Source organism: Ptychodera flava, chromosome 2, assembly GCF_041260155.1.
Source record: "Ptychodera flava strain L36383 chromosome 2, AS_Pfla_20210202, whole genome shotgun sequence".
Taxonomy (NCBI): domain Eukaryota; kingdom Metazoa; phylum Hemichordata; class Enteropneusta; family Ptychoderidae; genus Ptychodera; species Ptychodera flava.
Window position 1 is genome coordinate 27,162,164 of NC_091929.1, and position 17,507 is coordinate 27,179,670.

Sequence of the window (17,507 nt, forward strand, 5' to 3'; positions counted from 1 at the left end):
TACAAGTAGAAACCACCTAAACATTCAGAATTCCAACCATTCTTACGCATATACAATGAACACAAAAGACTATGTAATTTTTGAACGGCATATAATTGACAGACACTGTTTAGAAATGAATATTCATCTTTTTCGAGCCATGTGCAATGAACACACAAAGCTTAATTTTTGACAGGCATACAATTGACAAACACTGTCTAAAATGGATATTCACCTTTTTAGAGTCATGTTGAATGTGAATATGAATACAACCTGTAGATTACTTTGGACATGTAGAAATATACAGCGCAACCTTGCTGCATTGACTGACAAAATTTTCTCCCACATCTTATATTCTTCTTCTCGTGTGAACGGCTGTGCTTGTTTTTTGTCGATCCCGATACCACGTCTATCAATGTTTTTCTTAATTCCGACAATCGTATATTGGAAATCCTGAAAAATGTGCGTCTTGGTGGTCATAATACTCAGGTCTCGCAGACGACATTCTTCATTCAAATACCACTGAATGCTACGACACAAAGCTCTCAAACCTTGTGATGGATATTCTGTTCAATCCACTCGACAAACTTCAACCACGAAACGACAAAGCCCAAATTTAGTTCCCTTATTCGATATCATACGATATTGCAGGTACAAATATGAACACTTCAATACTTCCACAGCCTGATTTACTGATACGTACATTCCTCATCCGAACCAAGGTATCGCAGACTGTAGCATCCCAGTTCATCGCTCTCCTCGTATTCTCTGGCACACACGAAAGTTGATTTTACCGACATCAAGTTTTCCACGTCGACTGGAGCTGCAAAACGAGACCGCTCTTGTGTTTTTAAGAGGGTGAATGCTGCCTCCTCCGCTATTTCCTCGTTGGTAACTGCTTTGTCATATTGTGACACAAAACGTTCAATATCGCTGTCATAGACGGAAATATCGGAATATTGAGCAGCGTCCATGTCTACACTCCTGTAGCCAAGTAGAAACTGAGCCAACGACATGAATCTCTTAGCATATGAAACTCAAATAAGCCAATCAGAAAAAAGTAGCCCATTCAGCACCACTTGCACTTGCCAGGGACCATTAGAAAACATCGGAAGGCGGCGGGTATTAACGAAACAATGAGAAAACAGTTTCCTTCCGCACAGATGCTCTCTGTTTTGGACTTGTTTTTTCTAATTCATATGTAAATGAACGGTCATCATTCAAGTGACATTCGCAATGATGGCAAAGGCAACCATTGCAATTCTGGCCACATTTGTGTGTTTGTCGTGGTATAAGTCGGTTATCACAACTCGCAACGGTGCATTTACGGTTGTTATCACATGATAACTGATGATCAAAAGTGTCGTGATAACAACCTTAAACGTACCATTACCAGTATTAATAATCTATACTTATCATGGTTATCATACTATATGCCAGAATTAGGCAAGGTACATGTCACTGATTGAGCAAATCAATAGAGCCCTTAGTTGACTGGTAGGCACTATGAAAGTATCACTTGAATGTTCAAAACTACAATATTACATCCACTGTGTGCACATACTTCCTATTGTATACACACGCTATGCTTAAAAGATTTTGAAGTGATCTTCTACTCACGAGTGGTGGGCCTCCCCATAGTAAACTAAACTTTGCCTTCGCGGAGCTCTCCTTTCACTTATCATATGTCGAGTCTCCTCCTATGTTTATTTGATTAAAACTATCAACACCAATTTCAATTAAAGTAGAAAACGATTATAATTTTAAAGACGAACTTTGGCATGACTAACACAACCTCGCTTTTACTGTAATTTTTTTCAGTTTCTTGTGGTCATCCAGCAATGCAGCTATGCATGATTGCGATTGATGATTGACTTTGGTCAATTGGGCATACTCTATAAAGCTTGTTGTCCATGAGCAAAGATGGTGTTCAATCAAATGTATCCTGACAATGTCTCAGTAAGTTTAAGTGTACAGGAAACAAAGAATAGGTCCAACGACTGGACCGGAGGGGCTCCAAAAGAAAGTGGTTAAGAATGTTAATCTTTATACAAATATTTGGCACCATATTTGGTATCATATTTGGATTTTACAGGAGAGATAAAAAGGAACCGGGGCAGAGCAGAATCAGTAAAATAGAGAAAATTTGTTGAAGTCAGTGAAGGAGGATACTATGATCTGTAATATCAGAAAGAGACAGATAGATCAGACAGAGTAAGAATAGTAATGTGGCAATTGTATAGGGCAGTCGTAAGATCATAAACTATTTTCAGAAGAGCAGTTTCAGTGTTATGAAGAGGACTGTATGCCGATTTAAGGATAGTGAGAATGTTATTTGACATAAGATGATCATTTAGCAGCTGAAAGATAATTTTCTCAGAGGCAAAAACGGGGATTTTAGACCGAACTTAAGTTTTTAAGGTCATTTGGCTCGAAGGATACTTTTTATAAAGAGAATTTATCATTGTAATAAAGGTTTTGAAAAGCCGATGGAAAAGTAAAAGAAATAATTGATTCATTTTTCTAGCGTAGGGATGTATATAAACGCTTAACAAACAGGTCAGCCGGCATAACGTTGAGATTTGAAGTTTTAGCAGCAGAATTTCAAAAGGCTAGTTGTGCTTGACAATCACGTGACTAACAGGGTTGAAGTGATTCATTTTCAAGTCATGAAAGCAACGTTCAGTGCACAAGGAAGGTTTGGAGGTTTTGCTAAATTGGTCCTGATGGCTTTGATTTTGCCATCAAAGAAAGTCAGAAAATAAATGCAGTATTTACATGGCAGAAATCATGTAGGGTTCTGCTCATGTGCATACTGTACCTTTACAAGTTCATGTTCCAGAAACAGTACTAAGAATAACAATAGTAAAATATTATCTCTAAATTTGTTACACAAGGGATAGTTGAAAGAGTATGCATTCAATTGTTAAACATATACACAGCTAAAAGAACAAGGATATCAAATTCAAACTGACAAAATATACGTATACGTATCTTATGAAGTAAGTGTGCACAAATGAAAAGTAAGTGAAACAATGGACAAACCAGTAATAATATGGAAAATCTTATTATAAAACTGTTTGGTGTCAAAGTACCATTTTCTAAGATTTCGTCTAAATCATATTCCGTAGTATGTTTCTTACATGTATGTGTTGTTTCTCGTCTAAAACTAATCGTTACTTATGATATGATGATATTCAGTGATAGTGATAGCTGATTTCATGCTATTGATATGTTTAAATTCTACAACATTGTTGAATACCTTATCATCAGCCACACTTTAGATAAAATATCAACTCATGTTAACGTATATAGTTGTAAAACACACAATTATATAAAGGTCTGTGTTCGCCAGTTACACTTATTGTCATTATATCGTACGTTTCGTCTTCGTATCATACTCGTAGACTCACTTTCTATCAGCCCTTGCCAGCTCTCTGTCTTTCATGACACGTCGTAAACTTTTGCCACTGGCTGTTTTTGGAATCTGGTCAACAAACTCAACACCTCCTCGGAGTTTCTTGTATGGCGCAACGTTTTCTGCGGGAAAAAGACTTTACTAAGTTTACTGAAGTATACTCAAGCGATATATTAGATTAAACGTTCACACAGACATGTGTTGACACAAACCCGGAATTTTAACCAAATATAGCGAATCGGACTAATACTATTGTAAAGTATTTCAAATTTGGTAACTTTACCAAAGGTATACAGTGTTTCAGATATATGGTATCCACTGAAAAGAATTGGTTTAGGTTGGACGTGCGCTGTAAATATTTACGTGCACAACCATTACCTTCTACATAATTGACTATATCCTGTGTCGTTATTGTTTCCGATTTTGGCACAACAAAAGCCTTGGGTAATTCTCCTGCTTCTTCGTCGGGTCGACCAACTACAACAACGTCTTGTACGCCGTCAATGGACAAGATTATTTTTTCTAACTCTGCAGGAGCGACCTATATTTAGATGAAGTGTACAAAGACGTTAATACTTAAGGAGAGACTGCCAGGAGCGGAGCTTCAGCGAAGTAAATGATTTAGGACATGCGACGATACATCATTTTTTTACACCTTGATAAGGTTTTTTCGAATCAATTGTTGCATTTTAAGTTCACAACGTGTGAAGTTGATGTTCACAGATCTTTTCGAGGCGCGTATTACGTTAAAGACAGAATGAGGGGTGTGATAGCATTAAATAGAACAGCCCGAACAGCTGAAACATGGTATACTATACATAGACCCATACTAGTAGATTTGTCAAATAATTTCTTATTGGTGTATTATTAGCGTAACAAATAATATCTATCAGCGAATTTGATATACTAGTTTACCATGTATGTATTAGCAATTATACTTTCTACATTTTTGATGATAAAGTTTGTACAAAGGTAAAACACAATTTTTTTTATTGTAAATTAATTCAACATAAAAGGTGCCATACATTAATATAATAATAATAATAATAATAATAATAATAATAATAATAATAATAATAATATTAAAAGCACATTGAATTTTACATTTCAAAAGATGACCTACCTGACGACCTTTGTACTTGATTATTTCTTTCAGTCTATCCACCATATAAAAGTGACCTGCCTCGTCGTAATGCCCAATATCTCCTTTCGACAGACAAAAGTTACGGAATTCCGATCAAAGCTCGTAAAGAAAATAAACTTTAAAGATGTTTTTGTTGTTGTTTTTGTTTGTTGTTATACAAAAGAAAACAACAACGACAACAATAACAACAACGATTTTCGGTGAAAAAGAGACAAAGGATATCGATTGGTCTAGCTTGCTTATTTCCTTTTTTTGAGATAAAGAGTACATCTATTTAGCTCTTACCACAACATCGATGCAGGATATATAAAGCGATAGAAAAGCAGCTAGATATATAGGTAGGTAGATGGATAAATAGCATACACGCACTGGGCAAAATGCTTTATATACAACAACATATACGCATATACTGGGTTCTTTGCATTTGTCAAATACATTAAGTGTACGCGTACGTGTATTAAGAATACACACAAGTACAGTGTACACTTGATGTGCAAAGATCTGCATTAAGTATACTCTTTTCCTGCATAGATTTACGCTACGTATATCAACGTATTAAAATGTGGCATATGCAAAGATATACGATACGTATACCAGTAATTTTCTGTTCAGTATACGTCAAATATACTGAACGTATATCAAGCAATTGCCCAGTGACGTTGTTTTCACTGAAATACAAATAATGAACAAATTGTACACGCATAATACCTGTGTGCAGCCAACCATCTTCAGTAATGGTTTGTCTGGTTGCTTTCTCGTTATTCAAATACCCTTTCATTATCTGAGGACCACGGAAACACAATTCCCCATCTTCGCCAGCGCCTAGAATTCTCCCCGTGTCGACATCAATAACCTGGAGAAGAATAAAAGAAAGACTAGCAGATAGGTTAGGTCTGTTCACACCTTCTCAGTTTTTGCACAGGTTCGAATATCAAGAACGGTAGACAATAAACGCCATTGTCCAGTTCGGGTCATTTTGTGTACGCGTTTATATGTATTAGATATTTAATTGTTAAGTGAATTTGTCGCACATATAATTTGCAAAGCTCGTGTCTGTTATGGCACATTCGATTCAACACTTCTTGCAGTCATTTAAAGGATATTCTTTAGAATTAGAGTTAACAGCTTGAAATGATGGGGCTACTTGATGATTGATTTTGTAAACACAGGTTTACGCCTTCTGTGAATACTAACAGAGCGGTAATCTCAGTAGTCTAGCTTGTCTTTCTTTAATCTTGATCAAATTTATTTATTGTTCATATAAACAAAAGATACCTCATTATATGAATCATGCTTACATTTGAAATATCTGTAAATAAATTAGCTCAACTATTCATTTTTAATTTTAATAAATGATTAATGTGCTGCATATATAAAACAAAAAAATGCATTCGTCATTTTTTTATTTTCACAGACCTTCAAATGAAACTATATACGCAAAATTTTTGTTCCCCTTTGCTTACTCAGACACTGTATGGGAATACAATTTATTTTCATTATAAAGCCAAGGCTCTTATGAAACAATTGAAGACAGATAAGAGACAGAGAATGTTTACCAAGAAGACATGTGCTAAGGAATTTACTATCTTACGTTTATCATGTCTCAAATAACCAATTAATGTCAATGATCAACCTTAGTTTTGAATCATACATTTTGTTAGTATTGACCGTGTCGTCGATCTGATGTTACTAAATGCACTCTTTTTACCGCTTCAGTGATAATACGCTTAATAACTGTGTAAACACTACTTTTGCGTTATATATACTAGATCATCCACTCTCCACAGGGAAAGAGGAATTGCATTCTAAATGCTTGCTAGTTGAATTTTACCCTGTGACCGATGATCTTCCTTTCTTTATTTTGTGACATTTATTATAAATGTCAAACAAACGATTTCAAGCTGTGGTTTAAACATTGTTCCTGATATACATGCAGCTACATTGTTATGACGTACCATCTTACCTTTGCTTCTGTATTTGGTACTAATTTTCCAACGGACCCTGGACAAAATTCCTCGAGACTTGACGTCATCGTTACACCCAGTGTCTCTGTCAAACCGTAGCCTTAAAATAATATTTAATGTATATTTTAGGGTCTCTCCAAATTAGATTTTAATCGACATATTTTGGATTTTGGTCATCAAATAATCGCTAAAATGGAGCTATCCAAAAACTTATATTGATAAATGCATCTTCATTTTTCAATGTACAAAAAAGGTCAAAAGAAACAACATATATTAATTAAACGCAGAATTTAGCACATAACTTTTACTTTTCGTCTGTAGGTTCATCTCTAAACACCCAACTCTATTCGCTTTCCATAAAAAAGTTCTTAGTTGTACTTCTCTCAATGATATGAACGCTGTAGTCGTTGTCATCATGATAATGAAACTAAACCAAGTTTAATTTCTTGGCAGCTATTTGGATATGTATCTTTGTCAATATTGAACATGTGGAGTATTCCCGTCAGTCAAATAATACATAACCCTGTTTGTTTAAATCATCTCCGGATTATGAATGGTTGAATATATGACTGCTCTCGCCGGACCTTAGGTTTACCTTGCGTTAATACGATTCCATACATTATGGTCATGTTCCATAATGTCTGTTTTTAAATCAATTTAAATAACTTTTTGAATGCAGCCTAGCAGCGTTATCTATCAAGGCGATGTAGCATCGCATGTCACAATCTTGTTGTTTTATTATGAAGTCCGTGTGTGATCTGATACGTCTGTAAACCCCCCTTCAAACAGCATTTAGATCTTTTTGGCATATGCATATAAATGTCGATACTTAGCGGCCACAAACCTTGTCTAACAAACAGATTTTCATTTCCAATACGCCTCTTCGCCTCAGTTAATGTGGCTTGACTAATATAAGCTGCCGTCGACAATATCTCCACTAAAGACGAGAGATCATACTTGTCAATGTTTGGATGTTTGGTTAGGGATACTAGTAAAGATGACACTATCATACCACGCGTTACCTGTTCACACAAAATACACATATATCAAGATAAAAAGTCCTAACTGCAAAGCAATCTATTTGCTTACACTGGGATAAAAGGGTAACTGAGCTCTTTCGGGAAGTTTCAGTCGGTTTATAAGAGCTGTCAACGTGGTGATGATGTACCCACATGCAAATTTGTTTCTGCACAGCCAGCAAGCCAGCCAGCTAGCCAGCCAGCCAGATCGAGCGATAGATCGGCAGATCGACTGACAGACACACAGATAGATAGATAGATAGATAGATAGATAGATAGATAGATAGATAGATAGATAGATAGATAGATAGATGGATGAATGGATGGATGGATAGTTGGATGGATGGATAGATAGATAGATGGATAGATAAATGGATAGATAAATGGATAGAAGGCTTGAACTTGTTACCTTGTACTTATGCAATGCTCCAAAGAAAGTGTCTGGTTCAAAATTCGGAAGAGTGACAACTTTAGCACCTTGATACAGTCCAGCTGAGAGAATTGCAGCCATTCCGTAGATATGGAAAAATGGCAGAAGACCGGGAAGTACGTCAAGCCCTGGTTGATATTTGAAATATCCTGGTATTCTGTCGAAAACGAATTTCATTAACCTCTATGTAACACAATTGGAGCTAATTTGAGACAATTGCATAACGTATTAATGTTCGTTCGATCTGCAAATGTGAGCTCTTCTGCTTTTCATTTTTTTTTTATTGCGTACTGTATGCAACGCATTGCATTTTTGAATACTGGGCATACGATTTCTTTTGTAGCCAATATTTAGAGAGAAGATTAAGAAAAGGTGTCTCTATCGATCGAAAATTAACGCAAACGGCAATGAACTTCCCATAACGAATGCATGTTATAGGAACGTGTGTTATATCCAGTGTAGCTAGTGAAAGCTGGTTTCAGATGAAACATGTCCGTATTTAAATAACTCGTAAGTGTTATATATGATTCAACGTTTTTATGAGAAAGATACTTGGTATTCCAGCGTTAGGGGGAGATGAATAAGCAAAAGCGTGTTTTACTGAGCAAAAGTACTAGAGACATTATCAAAAGTCCAAGCTTTTTGCATCTATCATTATATACTTACGTTGACTGTTTCACACCCGCTATGAAATTATAGTGGGTCAACATTGCTCCCTTAGAAGGACCCATTGTCCCACTTGAGTATGGTATAAATACCACATCTTCCCTGGGGTTTATGTTTACGGTTTTCGGAAATGCTGAGCCATCATCTGTCATAAGCTTGCTAAAGGAACTGCATCCTGGTATGTTGTCATCGCCTAGGACGTAGATGCCCTACAATGTAAGCTTAAATTGTCAATATTTGTCTGGAAAATAGGACTGAACATGGAGTGAGACGAAAGCTAAACTTGACTTTTAATGCTCGGAAAAATAATTCGAGACCTTCAAGTTGTGACAGCCAATTTACAGAGAGACTGGTATGTGGTCAGTGTGTGAAATTAAGCAAAAATAGCTTCAGGTCATTGGGACATTCGCCTAGCCAAAGCTTCGGTTCCTTACAGAAAACTGACGGTCCTTACAAAATGCAGTTGTACTATTAAAGTCGACATTCTTTCCCTCAATACCATTTTTTGATTTCCATATGAAAATATATGTCTTTTCAATATACTGCTGTGAAAGAGACAGCATCTAATCTTTAATTGTTCATTTCTTTTTATATAGAGTCAGCAAGCATTCACTTCAAATGAATAGGATATGATATGAAAAGATAGGATAAATAATTTATATAGCGCCTAGTATCCATCAGCAAACTTCTCTGACACTTTACACTAGGTCACAGGTAAGCTGTGACCTAGTGTAAATAGATTGTAGATAGTGTTAGTAACTGATCATGAATCACACATCTACATTATCAGGAACCTCAAAAATATCACAACCTTCATCTTCTTCTCTGTCATTGAATTCTGAATCACATGATTCGTTGTCAGAAACAGACCGGGGTGCGCAAATCATTTTTCGACTCACTAGCCCCTTGGCTGGTAGCCAAAATATTTACTAGCCTAGCCTCAGTTTACACTAGCCCGCCAGTTATCTGTTAAATCTGTTAATTAAAATTGACTGTTTCACTGCTTGCTCTCTAACTGTAAAATGTGGAGAAAAACTGCGTTTGACTAAAAAGTACAAGTACTGGACGCACATCAGTCGAATTTTTACATAGACGCTTGACGTTTTCATGTAAAGCTTTTTTTCAAGATTAGATAAAAGCCGTAATTTATCAGCACTACGTTTTCTCCAGTCAAGAATTGCGCATGTTCTGGGATAGTAAACGCCAAAAATTACTTGGCCGGCGATTACAACTGCTACTAAGCGTAAGGTCAGGTTAGTGCAGTGGATTTGCTCACTCCTGCAGATTCGTAGTAATTATCTGCATTATAAGCTCTTACATGTCTTGAGAGATAATTTTTCATCATTTTAAGCTATTCCAAATTCCAGCCGGTTATAATGTCTGACATGTTGCTAAAACTTTCGGCCCGACCAGAAATCAGTCGGTTTCGGACCGTCAGACTGACGTTAGTGTCGCACACTGTGCGTGGACGAGCATTAAGGTAAAAAAGACGAGTAACTAACACAGTGGTGATACGAATTGTAATATGGTGCCTCCCAAAGAGAAGCTTGCTTAGGTAAGAATAAGAGCCTTAACGAAGTAATTGATGACCCCCGTTCCTGCATGTATATTATTTATTAGGCCTCTCAAAGAAAATAATTTTCTCCGAGTTTCTTTGGTGTGGCAATTGTTTGAACGTTGAGTATATTGTATGCTTAGTCACAGTAAACAAACGCCATGTGACAGACTATGTGTCAAGCATCGAACAAGGTGTTTTCATTCAAGCAAAGCATGGACTTGAGCATGACTTTTTTCTGTCAAACATTTAGCAAAGCCCAAATGCAACATTATTCAAGGATGAAGAGCAGTAATCACGAGTTATAAGAGCGAATCTCACAAACGATTTAAAAAAAAATGTTGGCTTGTTCTGTAGTGCGCCCTCCTTCATTAATTTATTGGGCAAATATTTTAGTACTATTTCTCTCGGGAGGCTGCCGACTCACCTTTAATGTAGGTAGATCGTTAGCGGCCTCCTTAGCTTTCTCAATCAGTGAAGGATGTGTCACAAGCCATTTAGCATTAGAATCCTCTAATTGACTTCTCAACTCACCTGCACATAAAAGAAAACAAGTTTTGTCGTTGGGAATAGCACACTTTCTATAATGCCGTCTTAAGAACCTTTGATTGTCTATATAACGACGCTACTTGCAGAGAAAAAGGGTCTTCCAGTCTGTTTCTCTTCCATGGAGAGCACTCAAATGATTACAGAACGACTATTTATGACGGCAGGAACATGGTCAACACGAAATACTGTCTATATCTTCTTCCAGTCTGTTTCTCTTCCATGGAGAGCACTCAAATGATTACAGAACGACTATTTATGACGGCAGGAACATGGTCAACACGAAATACTGTCTATATCTTTCAATTGACATCTAAAGTCAATCAAAGATATCACTAATTATGCTAAAAAAGTGCACTTTGAATCTTTCAAGGAAAATAGAACATATTTGTCACAGTCTCTACAAATATGTCGTTTCAGACCAGCCAAAAGACTTTCCAATACGTTGGAACACTTGACAGAGAACTGAAACACTTACCAACTGTGTACATTGTATTGACGGTGGTAACAATTCCTCCCACAGAGGCAACAGAATAAAATGATAAGAAATATTCTGGTGAGTTGGGTTTGTAGAGGGCGCACACATCTCCCGGTACAAACCCAGATTTCACTAAACCACTTCCACACCGACGAACCAGATTCTTCAGCTCTCTGAATGTGTAGCTTTCGTTGGAAACGCCATCAATCTGCCATAAAACAACATCGAAATGTATGTATGTATGTATGTATGTATGTATGTATGTATGTATGTATGTATGTATGTATGTATGTATGTATGTATGTATGTATGTATGTATGTATGTATGTATGTATGTGTGTGTGTGTATGTATGTATGTATGTATGTATGTATGTATGTATGTATGTATGTATGTATGTATGTGTGTATGTATGTGTGTATGTATGTATGTATGTATGTATGTATGTATGTATGTATGTATGTATGTATGTATGCATCCATGCATCCATGCATCCATGCATGTATTTATGTATGCATGCATGTATATATTCATGTTTGCATGCATGTATGTGTGTGTGTATGTATGTATGTATCTATCGATCGATCGAAAGATCTATGTATGTACTCTATACTATGTATCTGTATATGTATCGAATTATGCTAAATCGATCGATTTATGTATCTATGTTTCTATGCTTTTCTCTGTGTATGTATGCAGCTAAATATGTTGTTATGTATGTATAAAGAGCTTCCCTGATTGATTTGTTTTATATTGAATGTTTTGCAAGGAATTTCACTGATTTCTTCTATGTGGAGTCCAAACTTTAAAGAACCAAACGATCGCGCTCCGGTGCGAGTAATATGTGGTATTGAATGAATGAACAATGAAGACAATTTTTTACATAATGCAATATTCGATTTTGTTTACTTACCAATGCCACTTGATCCCCGAAGAGGTCAAAATTTGACATAACACATTCAGGCAAAGATTGGTCACTAGGTATTTGCACGTCATCAAACTGGCTTTTGATGATACCTGCATATTTGACGGAAAATACATGCCGTTAATGATTTGGTTTAGATGACGGACAGCTACATATATACATTTTTTTTACTGGAGGCATATAGATATAGGTATATTGATCTATTTATTCACAACTTCCCTGCAGGGCGTGCTTTCTAAGTTCGATATGATGTTATTACCTTCACGGGTACGATTTTCCAACAAGTTCTACAAACGCCCGTTTGTAAGCCCATCTCATTCAATGTGTAGACTATGAAGAACATGTAGTTTGTTATAGGTAAAAAAGTACACTGGCAAGCCTGACAACGATTGTCCATATGTTAAATCTTTCAGTGTACGTGATTGTATATGACAAAAGGGATGAATTTAATATTTTACTCATTTATGAAGAGACACCCCACCTTTTGTTTGAGATGAGGCTGTGAATCGCCGAACTCTTGGCTGCAATACCGATGACGTCACTCTCGCGGATTTCTTTTGGTAGCTTCCCAGCCTAAGGCTAGTGAACAGTTCTGTTACTGGAGAATACTTGCAGTTAATTCGAAGTGTTGCCATGGTGATACTAGTTGTAAATAAATAAATAAATAAATAAACAAACAAATAAATAAATGAAGAGAAAGTTAATTAATTAATCTCATTAAGAAATCAATTAATTATTATAGTGAATACTTATATAGATGCATTGTATTTCACAGACATCCAATTGTTTCCAATATTGAAATATTTTACATAAATAATATATATTCTAAATATAAGTATGTTAGAAGTATAGGGAATAGTAAAATATAATATCATGAATAATACTCATGAGCAGGTGCGTTCCAAAAAAGGTTACTAAACCATCTCAAGTGAACTTGAACTCTTTGTAAACGAAAAAATGTTACATCATAATATTCATATTGAGCAATTGCTATAAATTGGTATATGTGGATAAATTCAATGTCTATTTGTGACAAGCGTAATATCTCTGCTCACATCATCTTTGTTGAACGAGTCCCGATTCCCACTGTATGCGTTTAAATTGTCGCCGTGATTATTATCATTTATGTAGGCCAGTTTGCACCTACCACTCACCATATCAGTCTAGAAAACACAGACACCTATATGACTCCGTACAACGCTTGTTGCTGTTGTTGTTGTTTTCGTTTGTTGTTTATTCAATCCACAATTCAACAGGCGAATACCGTATTACAGGCTAAGGTACCAGTGCCACTTAACCCCATTTTAAGCAATGAGGAGTGAATAGCCTTATTCAAGGGTACAGCACTGTCCTAGAGTCTCCAGCTCGAGCTCCTCTGATAGTGAGTATGCTACCAGAGCCTTTGCCCGAGTGTGCCTGCAGAACCGTCGTGAAATGCGAGACGAAGAACTTTGACCAAAGGTCGTGGGTGAAAATAGGCCATAGAGACCAACACCATTATATCAGGTCATGTTATTAATACGGTTCAGCGCGTCTTTTTTGCGACATTGGCAAATGATCCCGAGACTGTCACCACACCAGGGGTAAAGTTAGAACGTTTTTTTACAAATTAGATTTGCCCTCTTGATTACCTCTCTTTGGTAAATTTATCATAGGCGAAGTAGGTCAACAAAACGTCTTGCGTGTGTGTGATTGCATGTAAATGAACGCAATTACAATATACGTAAATCTATTCATTTGAGACAATATTACATACGGTATAAATGCTTGCACTCTGTCATGTTATAGACACAAAATGTGCAAAAAAAAACTTTGCAACTTATTAAGAAAGTTTTTTTTCAAAAAGCGAGGGCTTTGCGGTCTTAGATAAAGACCGCCCTGACCTTTCACACTTGACTTGCAAAAACATGCTCGGTCATAACATTCGAGGTGACGATATGGTTGGGAAATGCAACATGTTTTAAAAAACGAGTTATCTCTGCTCACGTCATCCTTTGTGAAAGAGGTCCCCTTCTTACTAAAATCGTTAAATCATCGAAGATCATGATTATACAAATGGCACAATTGACGGTCAACACCGGAGCGAGTTTTATACCCCTACAAAGGTACACAAACCCTACAGTGTGTGTCGGCCGACTATGAAGTAAATACATATTACGAAAGTCTTACAATATACGTAAATCTATTCTTCCTATATACGTAAATCTAGTCTTCCTATACATATGGAAATCTTATATTCCATGGCGAGTTCACTTATTCATAGATAGCGGGGTAAACTCACGAAGCACGAGGCGAAAATATTTGCAAGGTTACGGACGGTCGCACTATTATGTCTGGTCTATTCATGATAACCAGATTCATCTTAAACTTACAACCCCTGACTGCTGGAATGTAGTAACATAGCTGTACTAAACATACTTTGAACACATAAAGGGATCAAGCTCCAATTGTCTGAAACTTAAAGTCGTGAATTGCTTAATGGGGTTGCAATTCAATATTCTCATGACTTTCAAAACAGCCAGGGCGTCGAGGATAAAACGATCTTTTTACCTAATATGTATTAACTAATTCGTATACGAGATATGACCCAATTGCTGACTGTTTTGTTATCATTATCACTCAAAGTAAACATGCTGGACCATTACTTACCTGACACAGCTGGGGAATTAAAAATGCTACTGTAACAATAAAAGTACTTCGACGCACGTTCGAACGATTGTCCTATGTCAGTTCAACCAAACGGTTGTCCTCAATGGTGGACAGTCTTCAAATCCGTGTCCCAGACTGTCAAGATGGAACGGTTAATGCCTTGCCCTGGCACTGGTGGCGCTGTAGAAAACACTCATTCTTCTGCCTCATGTGACGTGGCATGAACAAGTCGCATCAATATTATCGCCTTTTAGCAAAAATGAGATGCTTTCATTCGAGAAAAGCTGTGTCCAAACAATAAACGCCAAATCATGATACATGTCAAGTAATTTGCAAAAAATAATTCGTTTTTAATGATTCTTTGATGTTTATACGAGAGTTAAATTTTTCATATTCTTTCAGCTTCTACTTTACTCTGAAGAAATGTAGTGTAGCTACATTTCTGGATGAGTGATGAAAAAAAAAACCCAAAAAAAGAGATGATTTCTCGGAACATCAGAAGGTGTAAAATTTACAGAATTACTTTTTCGCTAATGTTGACTACAATTGATCTAGTAAATGGCGCCCCCACAGGGACTTGATCCTGTAATATTATTGGCCTGACTCGCACGTCGTGAACATTTAAAAATTCATGGACTGTGCTGCTGCAATGGTGATTATCCAAAATTAGGATACATCATATGTGAGGTTTGTGAGGCTAGTTTCTGTGGCATCTCATTACCATTCCGGTAAAGAAACAGCTGCATAACACTTCGAAAATGCCATAATTGTCACTTGGAAACTTTAACCTGCGACCTAAAAACAAATGGCAATAAAGACTTTATTCAAACAAAATGTAGAAATGCAATATGTAAATGATCCTGATAAATGAGTAACAGCGATCTGGGGAGAGTTAGCTAGCGCCATATGTTTTGGTGCATTTTATTGTAAAATTTTAAAAATAAAGAAAAGTAATGTCTTTGGTACCGTATGCTTTGATGACGATAAGTTTATTTTTAAAAGTGATAAATTGATTGATTTTTAAAGTGATGAACACATCTGAAACAATTACCTACTGTGTACATTGTATTGACGATGGTAACAATTCCTCCCACAGAGGCAACATAATAAAAGAGTAGGGTTTGTAGAGGGCGCACAAGATTGGGTGATTAAAAATGGAAAAAATTCTACGATTTGTCATTGACTGGTTCATGCTGACAATATGAATTCATCATTGCTTCTTGAGATTAAAAATGATATACTGTAGTCACCTGTGTCCTCAGTAAAGATGTCAAGGGTAAGCGAAAGGCAGAAACACTTTTTGACTGTGATCTCGAGACTTACCTAGACAGCCAAAGTTTGCATTCAGAAAATCATGTGTGACATGTGACCTTAGACAGTCTGATCAGCTGCTGCAAATTAAACTGTATTTGACCAAACAGATGTGTCAAATAAGTATATTCATGATGATGTCATTAATATCAATTTGATAAGGAAAAGATAAAGACTTGTCCTGACAATTTAAAGTAACGCATCTTTTATTGAAAATTGACATCGATGTATTATATTTTTCATGCTTTATCTTGACACGCAGGGCTTAAATTTTATAGTATCCCTATTTTATACTCCTCACTAGACTTGGTACAAGTCCGTGAATAAAACTCATTTTGTAAGTGTCAAAAAGTAGAGTTATGTTGACAGTTCTACTCCCGCGATGTTCAAGGTTTATTGCGTGGTAGTGAGACTAAGGCGAGATCAAACCACCTGAAAGTTACTAAATATCGCGCTGTCTTCGCACATGCGCAGCTTATCGTATCGACAAGCACAAGGAAAGTGGCCCTCCGCATCGGCTACTACATTTTGTAGAGTGTTTTGTGTTTAATGTGCTGTTTTATGGTCATCTTGTGGATTACTTTAGTGACTTTTTAGGCATATTACATGGTGTTCGTTTGGTTTTAATTTTGATTATTGTGTTTACTGTTGGTGTTATGAATTAGCCATGGCGCACATGGCAGGCTTTCAGACAACACGATGACGACAGAGTATTGTTAAACGATCTTATCAGATATCAATGAAGATGAATGACTTTTTAGGGACACTTTTTACATTGTTTAGTTACATGTATATTCCGATATCTTCATGGAATAAGGATAGACGATAGAGGCGCAGCAAATCGTCATCACGTCATCCAACGCCCATATTCAGATGTTATGAATATTAATGATTCCATAATTGGGGAAGCATACGGATCATTTTCGAATGAACGGAGACTTAAAAATGACACGACAGAACGTTTCAGCAAAATGGTGCGATGTGGATTATCTTGCAGCTTATTATAAAGAAATGTTACACGTCTTTACCGATCCCATACACATTTAAACTTGTACTGACAGGGAGCAATTCCAAACTGATATCTGACCTGGCATTAATATAGGTGAAATATATTCAAACGACTGCTGGGTACCCTCCGTTTACCATTTTACCCTTATTGTATTGAAGCTCTTCCTTCCCAGCATTTGACAATATTTAACCGTTGAGCGCCAAAGTCAATTTTTGCCACTTTTATTAGATGTAACCAAGACATGTTTTCTTTCGATTTTCCCCAAGATTTTGATTAAAAAATGTAGCCAATGAAAAGTAATGTCTATTTTGTCCAATATTGTCAAACAATTACAAAAATTCGTAAAAATTGGTTAAATTTTGCACAAACATTTTGGCGGCAAAATTTACAGCACTCAAAGGGTTAACACAGACCT

At 36.4% G+C, this 17,507-nt stretch overlaps 1 protein-coding gene across 2 annotated transcripts; it reads right to left on the minus strand.

Moving 5' to 3' along the window:
• Nucleotides 1-82: 82 nt before the first annotated feature.
• Nucleotides 83-14,899, minus strand: LOC139118230 (uncharacterized). Of its 2 annotated transcripts, XM_070681513.1 has the most exons (13): nt 14,773-14,899; nt 12,605-12,765; nt 12,112-12,215; nt 11,200-11,407; nt 10,603-10,709; nt 8,621-8,829; nt 7,934-8,111; nt 7,350-7,527; nt 6,505-6,605; nt 5,250-5,394; nt 4,521-4,603; nt 3,776-3,938; nt 83-3,519 (listed from the first exon to the last, which is right to left on the minus strand). In XM_070681513.1, the coding sequence occupies exons 2-13, from the start codon at nt 12,756-12,758 to the stop codon at nt 3,389-3,391; spliced, it is 1,761 nt and encodes a 586-aa protein (XP_070537614.1). In that variant the 5' UTR covers nt 12,759-12,765; nt 14,773-14,899; the 3' UTR covers nt 83-3,388. The 2 variants fall into 2 exon arrangements, 1 of the variants encoding a protein (XP_070537614.1); XR_011548647.1 differs by lacking the exon at nt 4,521-4,603 and having other exon boundaries at nt 3,430-3,519; nt 14,773-14,861.
• Between the last annotated feature and the right edge of the window lie 2,608 nt (nt 14,900-17,507).

Coding starts and splice junctions, on each gene's coding strand:
- LOC139118230 (XM_070681513.1), bottom strand. CDS start 12,758: ATGGCAACACTTCGAATTAACTGCAAGTATTCTCCAGTAACAGAACTG. Junction 12,216..12,604: donor AGCCTCATCTCAAACAAAAG/GTGGGGTGTCTC, acceptor TCAAATATGCAG/GTATCATCAAAAGCCAGTTT. Junction 11,408..12,111: donor TCGGGGATCAAGTGGCATTG/GTAAGTAAACAA, acceptor GTTTTATGGCAG/ATTGATGGCGTTTCCAACGA.